The sequence below is a fragment of the Petaurus breviceps genome, unplaced genomic scaffold (genome assembly GCF_028583685.1).
Source record: "Petaurus breviceps papuanus isolate PSGF00001 unplaced genomic scaffold, PetGlider_PUasm1.0 90842, whole genome shotgun sequence".
Classification (NCBI taxonomy): Eukaryota; Metazoa; Chordata; class Mammalia; order Diprotodontia; family Petauridae; genus Petaurus; species Petaurus breviceps.
In genome coordinates, this window is record NW_027187358.1 from 6791593 (window position 1) to 6810338 (window position 18746).

Below are 18746 nucleotides of genomic sequence, written 5' to 3' on the forward strand. Positions count from 1 at the left end.
AGATTTCTTGCCCAGAAATTCCCTATATCAGGGAAATCATACATCCATTCCATCACTATGTGCAAAGTACTGTGCTGGGTATCAAAGGAGATAAGTATGATGTAGTCCTCTTCTTAAGGAACTTGTAAACTAGTGGAGGTAAGGGACTGCTAGTTAGTGCTCTGGATGGAGAGCCAGGCCTGGAGTCAGAAAGACCTGAGTTTAAATGTGGCCTTATAGAAAAACTGTATAAATAACCGAGAATTTATAAATTCGGGATATGATTTGGTATATGGCATCTGACTTTTTTATATATCACCTAACAGCTTTTTAGATTGTGTATTCTAGTAAATAGTTTCCTTTTCCACTTTCTGGTAAAGTGTTAATAATTTTGATCATTGTCTTTGTGTCCATTTTATGCTGTGGTACAACTTTTGGCAAAGAGAGGGGACCATCTTCCTCTAAAGCTCAGAGAGGTAAAATGATTCAATTTTTCCATATGCTGGAATTGGAATTCAAACTCATGTCTCTTTTATCACCCCAAGTCCTATGATATGGGACATCTGTTTCACTAATTTGCCTTTCAAGGACCCCAATAGTCCCTCTGTATTTGACGGCTAGACTTTTGGAATATGGTGTCCAGTGTTGAGTGCCACATTTTAAAAAGATGTTGGCAAGCTAGAGAAAGTTTAGAACAGGGTGATTATGATGGTTGGGAGTTTGAAAACAATGTCTATAGAGGGAACTGAAAATATTTAGCTTAGAGAATAGAATGTATTATAAGCGGGTATTACATGATAGCTGACTTCAAATATTTGAGTGGTGGTAATATAGACAAGGAATTAGGCATAGTCTGTGTTGCTCTGTAGCTGTAGAGACTAGGCAAGGTCTGTGGACCTTGAGAAGAAAAACTTCCTTACAATTGGAATTGCCCAGAAGCGGCAATTCTGGCTTAGGAGGTAATTGACTTCTCTCCCTGGAGTTCTTCAAGTGGAGCTTGGTGACCATTTGTCAGGGATATTGCAGATGGGATTTCATGTTTATGTTTAGATACAGATTGGCTTGTATTGTTTGTGAGCCTGTTACTCCTCTGCTCTTCCTCGTGGACTTTCTACTGTCCCATTACTAGTCTACCTGAATGTTTCCCCTGATCTCACCAGTCCCATCTCAACTTTGATATACAGCATTTTATTTTTTTTTTACTGCTATCACCTGACTTGTGTGTGATGAAATGCCCCTTCCCTTACAGCTAGTGGCTAGCATCTTTATTACCATTATTTAAAGAAATAGGATATTTGTGATATTAATGGAATATGATCCCTAGCTTCTTCTAGGTTAAGCTCAAGTGCTTCCTTCTCCAAGTCCTTTCCTTATGTGTCTAGATGCACATTTCTTCCCTACCCCTGAAATTACCTTCTGTTTTCTTTTCTATATACTTACATATGTACATGTCATGCTGCCTAACTGTGGGTGTTTCCCAAGGCCTTTTTGAGTCCTTTTTTCTTTTATTATACTGACTCTCTTGGTGAATTCATCTGCTCTTGGGGTTGTTATCATCTCTATACAGATGATTCTTCTATCTAGAGATCTATGTATCTAGGCCTAATCTCTCTCCTGAGCTCTAGTCCCATACCATCAGCTGCTTGTTGGAATTCTTAAACTGGATGTCTCATAGGCATCTTAAACTCAGCAGGTCTAAAACAAAACTCATTTCCCCCACAAGTCCTCTCTTCATCCCAGCTTCCCTATTACATTGATGGCACCACCATCCTCCCAGGCACCCAGGTTTACTTTCTCTTGCCCAACATCTAACCTGTTGATAAATCTTGTCATTTCTACCTTTACAGCATTTCTCCTACATAGCTCCTTTTCTTCACTTACCCACTACTCTAGTTTAGGCCTTTATCACCTCTTTCTTCATCTTTTGCAATAAACTTCTAATTGATCTTCCTGTTTCAAGTCTTTCCCCACCCTATTCCATCTTCCACATAGCTGCCAAAGTGATAATCCTAAAGTACAGGTCTGCCTATGTTGCTGCCTGTTACCTTCAGGATCAAATATAAAATCCTTTAGCCTTTTCCAATCTTCTTATAGTTTACTTCCCTCCAAACATTGCAACATCCAGTCATACTGATGGGTGTACTCCATCTCCTGATTGTGTCTTTCATAGAGTGTCCCTTATGCCTGTCTCACTTTCCCTTTTCACATCCAGCTAACTTCCTTTAAGACTCAGCTCAAATCCCAGCTGTGAAGGGCACCTTTCCTGTTCTCTCCAGATGATGGTGCCTTTCCCTCTGTGATTTTCTTCTCTCTGCTCTATGTACATCCAGTATGTACCTAGTTATTTTTGTTTGTATCCCCCTGCAGGCCCCCAAGTAGTGCAGTGGATAGAGTATGGAGCTTGCAGTCAGGAAGACTCGTCTTCCTGAGTTCAAACCTGGCTTCAGACACGGACTAGCTGTGTGACCCTGAGCAAGTCACTTAACCTTATTTTTCTTAGTTTCCTCACCTGTCAAATGTGCTGGAGAAGGAAATGGTAAATATGCTCCAGTAACTTTGCCAAGAAAACACCAATGGGGTCACAAAGAGTTGGACACACCAGAGAAATGACTGGACAAATTTCCTGTTAAAAGGTGAGCTTCTTGAGGACAGGGGTTGATTTGGACAATTTTGTTTTCCCAGTGCTTTAGTATACTGTCTAGTGTGCTGCACTCCCTTACCAAATGTGTGTTGATTGGTTAACTTAGGTTTGATATGACAAAAAATTGCTAATAATGACAAAATGGTCTTCCAGTATCCTAAGACTTTAGTGAGTTCTGCCATAGCAGGGGTCTTCAGGTAAAAGTCTAAGGACCACTTGTGGCTAACTTAAAGGGCACTCTCAGTAAGGCACAGATTGGATTAAGGGGCCAGCAAAGAAAAACCTTTCTAACTCTGTGAATGCAACATGAAGATCACTTTCTAGATTATTCTCTCACAAGCACATTTGCCCCAAGGGGCTTGGCCTAGAAAGAGGGATGAGTGGGGACAGAGTCATTGCAAATGTTCTTACTGCATTTCAAATGCACATAACGTTCAATATCTCAAGTGTCATTAATATGCTTTTTAATCATGAAAAATAGAGATGTGTGTTGGCTTGCTTATCGTTATGGAAAGGATACAACATTGTCTGAGGGTATGGCACTATAATAAATGCAATAGCAAGTACTAGCTGTGTCCTTTTAGGCAAGTCACAGCCTCCTTGGACATCAGTTTCTTTATTTGTTCAATTTAAGTACTTTACAAAGTGAATTCACTTTTGCAGATTTATACCCATTCATTCTATACCACTTAGACCAATTCATTTTGCCATTTATCCTCCATTTTCCACCCATCAATCTGTTCCTTTGCCAGCTTACCTTTATTTCTGCTGCTGTCAGAGTTGGTAGCTAGTCAAACTCAATGGGAAAGAGACCTAAAGTTTCACCAGAAAAGACTGCTGCAGCAGGCAAGGCTAAGGGTGGATTTAGTTCAGTTAAGTAAAGGTGTTAAATGCCTGAGAGGTTCTCTGAGGTGCTGGGGACACAAAGACAGAAATGAACCAGTTTTTGTCCTGGAGGAGCTTGCTGCCTCCAAGATTGATTTCCATTCCCTCAATGGAGTTTTTCTTTTCCCTTTCTAAGGTTTTCTACAATAATAATTTCTACAATGTCAGACTTACAGGCCACACATTTTAGCACTTGGCCACATTTTGTTCTTTAGTTGTTTTGTGTATGTAAGTAGAATGTAGTTTAAGTAAGGTCCATTAAAAACAGCCACTCTAACTCTGGGGGTGTCTACTCAACATGCTGGAGGCTTTCATGGATACTAGTGTGGTATTCAGGAAGAATATTTGTTATACTTAATTTTATGACGCTATTAGCCCACCCCCTGACCCAGTCATGGTTGTTGTTGTTCAGTCATGTCTGAGTCTTTGTGACCCCTTTTAGGGTTATCTTGGCAAAGATACATTTCCTTCTCTAGCCCAATTTACAGATAAGGAAACTGAGGCAAGCAGGGTTAAGTGACTTGTCCAGGGTCACACAGCTAGTAAGTGTTTGAGGCCATATTTGAGCTCAGGGAGATGAGTCTTCCTGACTCCAGGCCTGGCAGTCTATCCACAGAGCCTCCTAACTGCCTCTTGCATCTGTTCTAGATATAGGTAATGATATATTTGCCCATTGGATTGATTACCTGACTCTATATGCTATAGTCTTGACAGCAGAGATTTTTCATGTTTAAAATTTTGTGTGTGTGGCTTGTTAGGACAATCAATTTTGAGTAATCTCAATTTTGAGGGCCTGTGTTTTTCTTGGGCTTGTTGCAGTTAGGTTGCTATCATCCACAAATAGAAACATATGTGTGGTCACATGATCTAAAAGGAATCCTTCTGTTTGTCTCTTTCCATTTGCATCCTCCATGGCCATGGCTAACACCTTTGAATAGCTGAAGTGTCCCTGATATAGTCCTCATTTGAAATTACTAATCAGTGGGTTGTTTAATAGAGTTATCTCTGTTCATGTATTTATCAAGGCATCATAATAATTCCTATGTAGAGAAAAGCCTTGAAGGCTATATTTTTCTCTGACAAGTTAAATACTTTTTTTTTCATCAACAAACATCTTGTATTTGCAGCACTCTTCAGACAATTGTGTGACTGTCAAGATGTCATCTGTTATAGAAAATCTTTTGTGAAAGACTTCTCATATTTTCGTTAAGGAATCTTTTATATATACATACATACACATATAATATGTATATATGTATTTGTGTATATCATTCTTATAAAGATTTTATAAAGATAAAGTAGGCATATGGTGGTTACAATAGCCTTTTGATCATTTTTGAGTAATAATGTCATCTGTGATTTTTTTCTGTTCTTTTGGTATCTTCCCTTGCTTTCAAGATTGGCCTGCTGCAAATATGCATTTTCTTGATGTATAATAGTTTAATAATTTCTCTTAACTTCAACTTAAAACACTATTTCTGCCTTGTTATTAGCTTACTGGGAACTGATATGTTAGGGCTTAAATACTTGGCCTCCTTGTCATTGATGATGAGAATTATAGATTAAGTGTTTACTAACTAGAGTGCTTCCTGATTGGGACTTTTATACATTGTTTAAACTTTTGTAGGAAATGGTGGTAATCATCACCAGTATCTTTGTCTTTCCCCCCTTTCCCTTTACTCGGCATTAATGATGTTAGAGCAAGTCAGATTGAAGCCGTGATTATTGGCGGGTTTCTTCTCATCTTTATCCTTTTCTTCTAATTTAATGTTGATTTTGACTTTTACTTTAACCAAATGATAGTCTTTTCACATAGAGAATTTATTCTGATTTAATTTCTACATCAGTAAACTGCTAAGATACAGTCAATTTCATTTTTTTTTAATGCTGTGATTCACTGCTCACCATATTCAATGTTTTCACTTTTTTGGAAGTATTCTTAGGCAGCTGAGTGGGGCAATGGTTAGAGCACTGAGACTGTAGGAAGACTTGAGTTCAAATTCAGCCTCAGACACTTACTAATTATGTCACCGAGCAAGTCACTTAACCTTTGTCTGCCTTAGTTTCTTCAACTGTAAAACAAAGATCATAATAGCACCTACCTTCTAGAGTTGTGAGCATGATATCTGTATAGTACTCAGCACAGTACCTGGCACATAGTAGGCATTTAATAAATGCTCATTTCTTGATTAAGCCTTCTGGATGTTTTGTAAGTATTTGATGTCTTTTGTTTCTCAGAACTGAGCCATATTTTCTAAAATATTTTTTACCCATCAGCCTTAGTCCAGAAATCTCCTTTCTGGTTTTCTGGGTCTTTTTTTTTTTTTTGACAAGCTGTTGACTCATCCCCTCCTTTTTCTGGAATAGTCTATGCCTTGAATCTTCTATACTAGAAAATTTCTTTCTCCAGAATACAGTAATCCTCTTAAGCTTCTTCAGGTTGCTCTGATACATGAAGTTATAACACACTTAGAAGTCTCCACCCATGGAATCAGGGATTGATGAGAACTTGGTCTAATTATGTACCAAGTCCAGGTAGCAACCTCTTAAAGGACCATTGTAGATATTCTCTCCGTTTCCCCCCATTTTTTCCTGGAGGACTTCATTTGCAAAAAAATTTTAAACTTTTTTTTTTCAAACTCTTGCTTATATTTTCCAGGAATTTTAGTTGAATTTGTGCCCAAGCTACATTTTTCCTTGAGGTTTTACTTGTATATACTTTGGAATCACTCTCTTTTTCTTGTTTTATGTCTTGAATATCTCTGTCACCATAGATTTCTATGTTTAGAGGACATGATCTGGAGGACGATCCAGCAAAAGAAACAGAGAAGCAAGCATATAGGTAGGGGGACAGGAGAGAGTTATGTCCTGAAAACCTAGAGAGAGAGAGTATCAAGGAGAAGAAAGTGATCAAAAGCATCAAATGCTGCAGAGACATCAAGGAATTGAATGAAGATTGAGAAAAGACCATTAGATTTGGAGTGAAGAGATCATTAGTAACTTTGGAGCTAATAGTTTTATTGGAATGATAAAGTCAGAAGCCAGATTGTAAAGGGTTAAGAAGAGAGTGGGAAAAGAGAAAGTTAGAGGTACCTATTATAAATGGCCTTTTTTAGGAGCTTATCTGGAAAGAGAAGAAGAGATATAGGGTGATAATTAATGAGGATAGAAGGATGAAGTGAGGATTTTTTCAGGATAAGGGAGACGAGGGAATGTTTGTCGGCAGTAGGGAAGGTTCCAATAGACAGGGAGAGGTTGAAAATAAGTGAGAGTGGGGATGACAGATTGGGGAGCAGTTTTTTGGAGGAGATGGGATGGAATGTGATTGCTTGAACATGTAGAAAGGTTAACCTTGGTAAGGAGTAAGGCCACTTCATCATATGTGATGGGGTAAAGGAGGAGAAAGTGGCATATTTTTTTTTTTTAAGCAATCGGGGTTAAGTAACTTGCTCAATATTACACAGCCAGTTATTTCTGGGTGTGGTGCTAAGTATATGAGCCCGGATTTGATCCCCAGGTCATCCTGACACTGGAGCCTGTGCTCTTACTCGCTGAGCCACCTGGCCACCCCTAAGCAATTGGGGTTAAGTAACTTGCTCAAGGTTACACGGCCAGGCGTTTCTGGGTGGGTGCTAAGTGTCTGAGCCCGGATTCGATCCCCAGGTCATCCCGACAGTGGGGCCGGTGCTCTTACTTGCTGTGTTACCTGGCCGCCCCAAAAGTGGCATATCCTTAATAGTGATGTCCTAAATTAAATGAGAAGACAAATGGAAATTGTGACTATGAATAGAAATCTAACTCACAAATCTTCTTTGGGAAGACAAACAAAGGAATTGGTGGATTTGAATTTATTATTTTCCTAAAAGCTATAGGAAACATACATTTCACAGGACTCTTGATCATTTCTTTTTGTAGTACTCATGATGAGCATAAACAAAAGACGATGATGAAAACTGAGGTTTCTATGCCATCATCTGCCACAGAACATGAAGAAATAGAGAAAGTATCTGAAAAACTTGGCAAGACCTTCAAAACCAATGAAACATATATTTTTATACTCAGTGACTTCATTGAGGAGATGGTAAGGGCCAATGGATCCAAGCTTGAAAGGAAGATTCAGAGAAGGATCAAATTGGCCAAAGACGAAAAGCAACAGTCCTTTCCTGGTACTTTTGACTTACAAAGAAGAAATTATGTAACTTGACTTGAGAAATCCTATGGTAGAAGTACAGAGGGGGAGATGGGGCAAATGGGAAAGATATGAGGGTAGCATCTACATGTAAACTAGGGCAACAGCTTGATACTTCCAAAAAGGGAAAAGGGTGGACAAGAAAGGTATACTACCATGGATGTTATCAAAAGCATATTGATTTTCAGGCCACAGCAGGAGGAAAAGTCCACAATGGGGGAGCCAAGAAGGCAGAGTAGCTTCAGAAAGAAATACAGCAAGCTACTTTGCCACAAAAACCAAAACAAAACAAACTTGCAAACATTTAGAAATCACACCAGACTAAATCTTCACTGGGAAATCCAAGAAAAAAAAACAACCATGAGTGATTTCTCTAGCCTAGGTCAGCACAAGGAGGCCAAGGACGCTAAAGACAAAAATCTGGTCAGGAGCATTCTAGCACAAGGAAAATTTGTATCGCTGGGTAAGAAGTCCTAGATTCAGCATAGAGGGGCCCAAGTGTATGTTGGCTTTAGGAACAAGTGTCAGCTGGCAGCTCTGTCATCCCACTATATGGTTCCAAGACAGAGATCCAAGGCAGATTGAGGAGACCTTCTCTTAGGGGTGGGTCCTCTTCTCTTCCTCTATACTACTTCACTTGGTGATCTTATCAGCTCCCATGAATTTAATTAACATCTCTATGCTGATGATTCTTAGATCTGTTTTGCCCAATCTCTCTGCTGACCTCTGGTCTTACAACTCTCTCTCTCTCTCTCTCTCTTTTTTTAAAGCACTTGGGGTTAAGTAACTTGCTCAAGGTTACATGGCCAGTTATTTTGTGTGGATGCCAAGTTCCTGAGGCCGGAACCGATCCCAGGTCTCCCGACGCTGGGCTGGTGCTCTTACTCACTGCTCCACCTGGCTGCCCCTGGTCTCACATCTCTTAATTGCTTTTCATACATCTTGAACTGTTTGTTCAATAGATGTCTTATACTAAGTTGTCCAAAATAAAACTCATTCGTTATCTTTCCTTCTAAAACTTGCCCCACTCCTACTTTCTGTATTACTGGAGAGAGCAACACTGTCCCATTCCCTCAGACTCACAACCTAGGCGTCAATGTGGATTTCTCACTCTCACTATCCATAACCAATATGTTGTCCAGGAATGTTGATATCACCTTTGTAATATCTCTGGAGTTTGCCTGCTTCTCTCCTCTGACAGTGCTACTACCGCAGTAATGCAGACCCTTATCACTCTACATATGGATTATTGAAATATAATCTGGTAGGTCCATCCATCTACCTCAAGTGTCTGCCTACTTTAATCTATCTTCCATTCAGCCACTAAAGTGATTTTCTTAAAATGCAGTGCCAAGCATGCCACCTTCCTACTCAGTGGCTCTCTGTAGCCTCCAGGATCAAATATAAAATGCTCTGTTTGGCATTCAAAGCCCTTCATAACTTAGACCCATCCAGTCTTCTTACACTTTATTCTTCAACATGTACTCTTTGATTCAGTGACATTATCTTCCTGGCTGTTCCATGAACAAGAACCACCATTTCTCATCTCTGAACATTCTCTCTAGCAATTCCCATGCTTAGAATACTCTCCTCTGCACTGACTACTAACCTCTCTGGCTTCCTTTAAGTCCCAGTTAAATTCTCTCCTTCTTTTGATCACTGAAACCTCACAAGGTATCTTGGGTAGTTTATGGGTCAGGTTTCTTTCTTAAGGACTATGCCTTAAACCCAAATCACTCCGGCCCTCATGACCCAGAGTAAATATAAATAGCAATTGTCTCTGTTTTGGCCAGAAACCCTGAGGGTCTTTCCCTCCCAGATTAATTTTTTTTTGACTGGGTAAAAGAGGTCATGCTTTGCCTCATTTTTAACCTAACCTAATCACTTAATGGGAATTGCCTCTGTCAGACTGAGACCTGGAAAAGACTTTAACTTAAAAAGGCCAAGGTCTCCCACTGCATCTGGAGCCATCTTCAGTTGTCTTGATCTGTATCTTACCACTGGAACCAGATCGCTTCCTCACTTAAATCCAATTCACTTGCAAGTCATGGCATCACCTTCTTGATGTCATGGTACTCTTTAAGAATGAAGGACAAGCAACAAAAAGAACAAAATCTCAATTTCTACAGGAAGCCTTCCCCAACTCCTTTTAATTTCAGTGCCACTCCTCTGTTAACAACAAGTATTCCTTTATACAGCTTGTTTTGTATATATTTGTTTGCATGTTATCTCCCCTAATAGATTGTAAGCTTCTTGAGAGCAGGGACTGTTTTTTTGCCTCTTCCAGTGCTTAGCTGGATGCCTAGCACATATTAGGTCCTTAATAAGTGTTTACTGATTGATTGATAGATCCAACAATGTGTTAATTCATTGCTATTAGAGAAAGATTTCACATTTAGAACATTAAACATTAATGTTTATAACATTAAAAAATATTTTTGAGGGGAGCAGGGATTACCTTTATCGGTTGTATTTATGACCCCAGTACTTAGTATAGGGGCAGCTAGGTGGCACAATAGACTGGCTGTTTGACTCCAGGCAGGTCACTTAATCCCATTTGTCTCTGTTCCTCATCGGTAAAATGAGCTGGAAATGGCGAACCACTCTAGTATCTCTGCCAAGAAAACCCAAATGGGGTCATGGAGAGTCAGACATGATTTAAAAAGGGCTTAACAACAAAACTTAGCACAATGGTTGGCACACACCAAGTGCTTAATAAATGCTTTATCAGGATATTGAAAACTGTTTGATTCTTGTTGTCTGTTTCTTATTTTTTGTCATTCCACCACTGACTGAACAAGCAGGTGACATGGAGTTGAAATGGTTTTCATGCTTCTTTGTATTTTCCTTTGGCATTACCAACTAATTAATTCCCCAGTAGTCAGAATAATGGCAGCCAACCTTTCTTTGCTTAGCTAGGTTGCTCTTTAGACAGCAAACTCCCTATTTTGTCAGGACCGTACTTATAGTCCTCTTCATGGCAGGATATGCCATAGTTCATATTCTTCTGTCATTATTTTGAAGAACTCAGGACTCCTTCTATGTGCAATGAGGTATCCAAGTAGAACTTTATGGAAGATGAAGTTAGGTTAAATAAAACAAAATTCCTTTAAGGTATTACTCCTAAAAATACTATAGCTACAGTTTAGGTGTCTTAGTCTTGATCATATCATTCCTTTTAATGTTGTCTTAAAACTCATTTAGTAATGTAATTGATACATATTTTTTTATGAGAATAATCTGCACATGATGAGATTATTCGAAGGGGAACAATCTTTTGCAAGTAATATTCCATAATTATCCTCATCTTTACCATCACGTGACTGAAAGATGGAGAAAATACAAGATTTCCTTATGTTTATTTTTTGTCGGATTTAACACCTTTGATTTGATAGAGCCAAACACTATCTTAAAAGCTCTCCTCTGATAAGTTGTCTTCTGTGCGTGTGTAACAATCATACAAGGATTCCTCAGAAGACAAAATTGCCATGATAAACTTGTTCAGTGACGCTTTTATCATTAATTTCAGGTGAAGAATAAAAAAAGATTTATTTGGACAAACATTCCTGCCCTTGTCATAGAAGATGTCCAGCACAGGATCTAAATCAGATTTCCTACAGATTCTCTACAGATGATAAGTTCCTCCAGAATTTCCTCTTCATGGAGGACATTGTACTATTGTCAGGCTCTAGGACATTGCAGAGCATCCTAAATGAGATCCATAATTATTTAAAAGAGTTTAGCCTACTAATCCACCAAAGGAAAATCAAGTGAATTAAGAAAGTGTATTGTCCAGATTATGATGTGCTATAGATGGACATCCTATATTGTTGAGTGTGTGTATCTATCTATATCTATCTATCTATCTATCTATCTATCTATCTATCTATCTATCTATCTATCATCTATTCATCTCTGTCTTTTCTCTCTCCCTCCAAAAAACAATCCCCCAAATCTCCCTTAAAGCAAAGGCCCATTAAAAAATTAATAGTCTTCTAATAATCTGGTGGGTACAACTTTCATTGGCTTAAGTTGTAACTTAGTAGAATAATTTATGAGTAGTGAGGCTGAACGGTTTTTATCTGGTGGCTAACTTTTTGGTTGATATATCAATCGAAAATTAGCTAGACTGATCCTTGGATGAGAACCATAGACCTGGACCTGTGCCTTAACTTGAGTTGAGTCATTGGGATGTGAAGGGTATGACCAGTGTGGTAATGTTTATCAGTGAGTGGAGGGCACCACTTGTCTTCCCCACAGAAATTGGAGATGGGACTGAAAGTATATCTTGTTTTCTGCAGCCCAGCCCAAGTTTAGAGATGCTTATAACCAGGTGGCTTGCAAAGTGCAAAATTTTCAGCTACAGTGCATCTCAGGGACCAAACATTAAGTTGTATAGTAGTTTCAATAAGCATAGGTGGAGGGAGGACAAGTTACAAATTTGTGAAGCATTGAAGACTTTGCATTGTTTTTAGTGATAGGATTGTTAGCAAGAGGAAGTCTCCTGTTGATAGGTGATAAGGTTATGCCTCAATGTGAGACTTGAATATCTTTTCAGCTTTTGAAGCCACAAATGTCATAAAATTACTGAGTCTTTAAGATAAAATAAGAGTCAGTAGTAAAATGACTTGACCTTTTGTTAAAAATTGCATTTTACTGACCAGAAGTGACATAAAGAAGTATTTTCTTTTATTTGTTCTTAGGTTACTGCCCCTTCATTCCTGTCACCTTTTTTGTTATAGAATAGAAGATTTTTTAGACCACAAAAATCCCTGCTAGAATTGTCTACATGGTAACAAGTAATTCATAAAAACCTAAACCCTAAAAGTAATTTATAATACCATTTTATATTAATTTAACATACATTTTCTTTTTGGATTATAATTAAACATGATTTCATAGAATTATTTTCAATATGTATTTTCATTTAATTAGTAAATTTCATTTAACTAGCAAATTAGTGATTAGTATTTTGTGATTTTTTGCATTTTAAAAAACAGCATTAATATTTTTAGTGTTCTGCCTTTTTCCTAGTGACAACAGCTATTTCTGAAACTTCTTTTGAGAGACTCTGTTTCAAAAAAAAAAGAAAAAGAAAAATTCTATTTCATGAAATTTTCTTCAGTTGGATAACATCCATTTTCACCATCCATCCAGCATGAATAGAGAGTTGGCCTCAAAGCCAGGAAATCCTGTGTTCAAATTCTACCTCTGACACACATTAGCTTTGTGACTTGGGCAGATCATTAAATTTTTCAGTGCCCTGTGCTACTGTGTAAGAGAGTGGTTCTTTCCCCAGGATCCATGACCGGGGTGCACAGTTAGATTTCAAGGAGTCCATGAACTTTGATGGCAAAAAAATTTATGTCTTTATTTCAATATAATTATTTTTCTTTTTGATGTTGCCTATTTTATTTTATGCAATTAAAAAATAGGCTTCACTAGATTGCCAAAGGGATCCATGACACAAAAAAGGTCAAGAACCCATGTTCTAAGTATAAATTGTAGAGAAGGTGCTAAGTTGTATTTATAGAAGAATTTTCCTATACTAATGAAATCAAAAGTCATATCTCCAACTCTGTCCATTATTCTACCCTTATTCTCCTCTATAAAAGAACCAAGAGAACCAGGCCCTGATCATAGTTTTTACATTTTAAATTTTATTCATTAGGAAAATTTTAATTCATTTTTCATTCTTCAGTTTGTTCTTTTATATATTTCTTTGTTTTTGTTGGTGCTTTTCTTAAAAGACCATAATCTAAAATGGCTCATCAATTTTTTAACTACTGTGTACCAAGCTTTCATTCACTCTTTTCCTCTCTTTTCTTCAGAGGCCACTTACATTTAGAATCTGAAGGATTGGGTTTGAAACCTAGCTCTTCTGCTTACTATCTGTAACTCAACCATTATATCACAAAAATCTGTTATAATTCATTTGGTCATTAGCTTGAGATGCAAAATCCCATGACTTGGCAATGATCTGGGTTATCACTTTAATTTTTCTGGTATTAACTCCCACCCCAAGTACCATTCTACTTATTATTTCCCTATTGGTTACTATGTGAGCATAAACACTATTCCTATTGAATGGATCAGCATTTATTTATTAAGTGCCTAATATGTTCCAAGTAGGATGAAATACCATAATGAAATAGTTTCCTCTTTGAAGGTGCTGTTGGGGACAGCAGCATGTACACATATGTACATAAATACACATAAACACATACATGTATACAGAAAAATACAAAATAAATATGGGTAGTTTTAGAAGGGAGGGCTCTAGCCCTTAATGGGGTTTAAGAAGGGCTTCCTGTAGAAAGTGGTATTTCAAGTGTCTTGAAGAAAGTAAGGAATTCCACAAGGTGAGAAAGAAGTACATTCTAGTCCTGTGGGACAACCAGTGTAGAGGCTGTAGGTGGAAAGATCAAGGACTGCATGAGGAATGGCAAGAAGTTCCATTTGACTTGTATAGAATAAGGAAAGAGGAATCACATATAAAGAAATATGAGGCTTTGGACCAAATTGCAAATGGTTTAAAAGGCAGTCAGAAAAGTTTATATTTTCATCTAGAAGCAAAAGGGAGCCACTAGAGTTTATTGAGTAGGGGGCATGCTCTGTGGTCATACCTGTGCTTCCAGAGAATCACTTTGGCAGCTATGTTTAGTGTGGCTTAGAGAAAGGAGTGTCTTGAGGTAGAGATCCCTTATAGGAGTCCATTGCAGTAGTCCAGGTGAGAGGTAATAAGGTCCTGGAACAGGGTGGGGACCATGGGAATTGAAAGAAGTTGACATATGGGAGGGATGTTTGAAAAATAGAAATGGCAAGGTTTGGTAACTGATTGGATGCGTGGAATGTGGGATAATTAATGCTGAAGTTACCAATCTGGGAGACTAGAAGGATGATGGTACCCTCTACAGAGATAGAGAAGTCCAGGAGAGGGATCAGTTTTGGGGGAACTATTAATGAGTTCTGTTATGGATGTGTAGAATTTGAGATGTCATTTCATCTAATATTGAAATTTCATTAAAATAATTACTCATAGTCAAAGATATAACCATATCAGTTAGTAAGCTTTTGTTGCGCACCTAGTATGTGTCAGGTAGTGTGCTCGCGACTAGGGCTGCTTTTAAGGAGCTTACATAGACTACATTTGAACATTAACAGTGATAGGGAGTTAACTACTTTGCAAGGCAGCCTACTCCATTGCCGTATAGTTCATTGGAATTGTCTATATAAATGGTTATAGAATGTTTATATAAATGGTTGTAAATTCTTCCTTTTGTTGAATTGAAATCTATAACTTCCATTCACTTGTCATTTTACTTGTACCAATAGAGTGCTGTTTTTGTGTAGGTACTTAGAAATTCTTTGGCATTGATTATGGTGATACAAGTATGGTAGGTATATATCACTTAGTTATATTCTTTTGAATTTAAAACAGAGAAATGATATTTAAATTGCATATTGTAAAAATAAGTGATATTTGTAAGAATATTAAATGTAGCCAAAGTTGAATTAAAGGCTTCTCAGTTCTTAGTAATTGAAACTAAAATAACAAACAAAAACAATTAAAGAGGGTAGTTCAGAGAATGCGGTTGTATTATTATGGAAACCATTCTTAAGTCCAAGAGTGTTCATGTGTATTCAGTGTCCATAAAGGAGAAATCAAGTTGTTTAGGCTGTAGCTTTGGATCACTGTTTATTTGTTTTTAATTTCCTACCCTTTTTGGTTTACTTAGTAATGGTTTCCTGTTAGCTTTCTTGAGTCTTGGCATCCTTCTGGGTTCCCAGGGTTCATTTATTTAGAAAACAATGCATGGGGACCTTTCAGTTGGAGGACATCACAGAAACAGAGAATGTTGTACTGCAACCTTTCTGAGGTCCATCTTTACTACCATTAGATTTGTCAGATTTTTTCCCCCTAATGCTAGAAAAGAAATAACAACAAGGTTCATATGCAAAACTTAATGAATATTTGATGATTTTAAGGATCAAATGTGAAAAACAATTTTTGCATTCATTTGAAAAACTTTTATTTAAGGATATGAAAATTTCAATTCAATCATTTATTAGTTGTCTTGTAAGACAGCAAGAGTGAGTTAATGTTGTTGTTTATCCTTTGTTCTTGAAAAGGACAGATGACATCAAGAGGGTGATGTCTTGACTTTGGAGTGAATTGGATATAAGTGAGGCAGAGCTGCACTAAGTCATCAGCGTCACTCTCCTCCAGAGTCATCAAAGTCTAGTGACAAGACAGAAGTCAAGACAACTGGAAGTGGCCCGAGATGCAGTGGGGTGACCTTGGCCTTTCTAAATTAAGGTCTTTCCCAGGTCTGTTTGTCTGAGACCATACCCATTCAGTGACTTAGGGCTAGGTAAGAGCCTAAATTGAGACAAAAGATGTCTCAATTTACTGTCACAAAGATGTCATTCTGGAGGGGGAAGGCCCTCAGTGTTTGTGACCAGAACAGAAAACAATTGCTATCTATACTCATTCTAAGCCATCTGAAACTAAGCAATGAGCTGCAGAGGCTTGGGTTGAGATTATTCATATAGTAACTTGTCAAAGATGTTTTCTTCCAAAAGCAAATGTTGTGAAAACTCCTGTCCTTTTCTCTCAGAAAGCTCAGGATACAAGTAGTAGAACCTTATAAATATCTATGCTTTTATACTTCAGTGGGTCTGGGATGTCACTGATGTGGCTGTTCCCTTCATAGCCTATTCATTCATGACTTCTCATCCCCTGTACTTCTTGTCTTGTCTTGTACTTCAACAAATTCTCTTCAGGGGATTGAGCCAGGTACTGGGTCCCTTCCTCTGGTTGTAGATGCTGTTAGAGGTACAGGAATCCTCTGGGCTGCTTCTTTTGTTCAGTCTCTCCTTGATGGCATGTTGCAATCCACCATGAACTGCTTTTGCAAGTTAAATTCTTTTGGAGATTAAGGGATTCCATGACTTGAATTCATATAGTATCATTGTAAAATATGACCCTCTGTTTCATTGTATAAATTCTATTCATTGATAAGGAGATCTTTTTATATTTGATCTTTGTGTTTTTCACCTCCACATAACAAAGTGCTTTCTTGTCCCTTCAGAATATGTGTCTATTTTTTGGGCTGCTTCCACATTTTTGGCACGAATGGAAACTTTTGCATTCTAGGTGAAGGACTCGTTACTTTCTGCCAGAAAGGAAGAGAACCAAGGTGTCTAAGAATATGGGGTAGCTTCCCTTCGGCACTTCATACTTGAGTACTTAAAATTTGTCTCTTTGAGGCAGAATTGTTTGGAGACTTCATCTTTCACTCAAAAAGCATTAAATCAAGAAGTATGTATTAAACATCTCTTTATTCTGTGTGCGTGCAATCGCTCTCTTCAGATACAAAAAGTATCAGACAAGGGGCCAGCAATCAAAGAATTAATAGTATAATTGCTTCTCCCATACTTCCATGCTCTTTCTTTCCCAGAGTGACACACCCTGTTTTATATTGTGTTTTTATTGTATCATGTTGTTTCTGCATGTTTTATACATTGGAAATTCCTCAGGGCATGATTTTTCTCTAGAGGAGAATTTGATATAAGATTTGTTTTGGACTCAATTCAAGATGATTTAATTATTTCAATATATCATACAGGTCAAAGGTCATAATAGAAACACCATAAAATCCACAGCATAGATGGAAGTATAGTAGAATTTGATGTATTTATTTTGAATGTGACTTTGTATCTTTATATTTCTATTTATTTGGGTGTTAATATTGATTAAGTTTCTAGAGGCCATTTTGAATAGGGGAAAAAACATTATTTTGCTTTGGATAACATCTGCCACATTATCTTATTTATGAAAATGTTTTTCAGTTCACTTAAACATTTATTCGATGCCTACTATGTATAAGGTCCTATCCTAGACACTGGAGATACAAAAAGAAATGAATGAAACAATTGTTATCTCAAAGAGCTTTCCTTTTTCTATTAATACCTGTTTGATTTTCCATCATTTTTCTGTGAGGGGTATGTCTATTTGATTTTTGCTTTGGAATAAACTCTTTTGAATGATTTGTAAAATATTGTTTTTCCTCAGAAGAAAATTATTTAGCAAAACTTTAGAATGGCCTGTTTGTAAAAGGAAAATTCTCTAAATGTTTTTCTCCAAAGATCTATAAGTAACTTTTTTTCTTTATATTGGTCTGAAATGGCCTTCAGCATTCTTCTGTGTGGGGTAGAGAATGATTTCAAATACCTTCTAGCCCTTTCTTTCTGTTTGTTTATGCTAAAATGCTTGACAAAGATAAAGATCTTGATCATTCTAGGTCAGGAATACTTCTGTAAATAATGTTTTGACATGCTATTTTTTTATGTTACCTTATTCAAATTCCCTCCTCCCCTCTCCTACCTCAGCCCCCCCCCCAGGGTAAATTCTGCTGAGATTCTGTGACTACTCTCAACCTTTTAGCTATAGTGATTGATTCTTGACTTAGGTTTTTTATGTGATGCATTTTGATTGTACTTAGTGAACACTTGACTGGAGGATGCGTTTATTTACTGTGAACTCCCTGTTTATTTTTATCTCAAAGGTTCTGAAGCAGAAACACTTGGATGATCACCTACGACAAGTATCTGTAAGAAGATTTGAATCCTTTAAATTGTTTTCAGTAACAGAAATAAAAAAGGGGGAAACAGAAGATGAAGCTGGTGCCTGGGTTCAGTATACAAGTGTATTTTATCCTGAATACAGTATTTCTTTAAGGTAATTATCATTATTGTAAAATTTCTTACAGATCGTTTTTATCTCTTGTGCAAGAACTTTATCAGAATCTCGTTATTCATTCTGGTGATGTCCATGCATAGTTAGAGCTAACAAGCAACCTGAGTCAATGCTTAAGTTTTGCAGGATGTTGTCCTGCTGATTTCATTGGATCCTTCTGTGTTGCTAGTACAAAGAAAAAAAAATATCTGAAATAACTCAGGGATATTTGAGGATTCCATGGGATGCAAATCAAAAGGTTCATTTAATCTTTTCCTTACAGCTTTTGATTGTGACAACAAAGTAAAGTT

At 37.4% G+C, this 18746-nt stretch overlaps 1 protein-coding gene across 1 annotated transcript in view; it reads left to right on the forward strand.

Moving 5' to 3' along the window:
* CAMKMT (calmodulin-lysine N-methyltransferase) overlaps positions 1–18746 on the forward strand; it is a 536206-nt gene that overhangs the window by 3583 nt on the left and 513877 nt on the right. Inside the window, 1 exon segment of the mRNA XM_069071614.1 lies at positions 18266–18438. Within this exon segment, the coding sequence (XP_068927715.1) occupies positions 18266–18438 (173 nt within the window).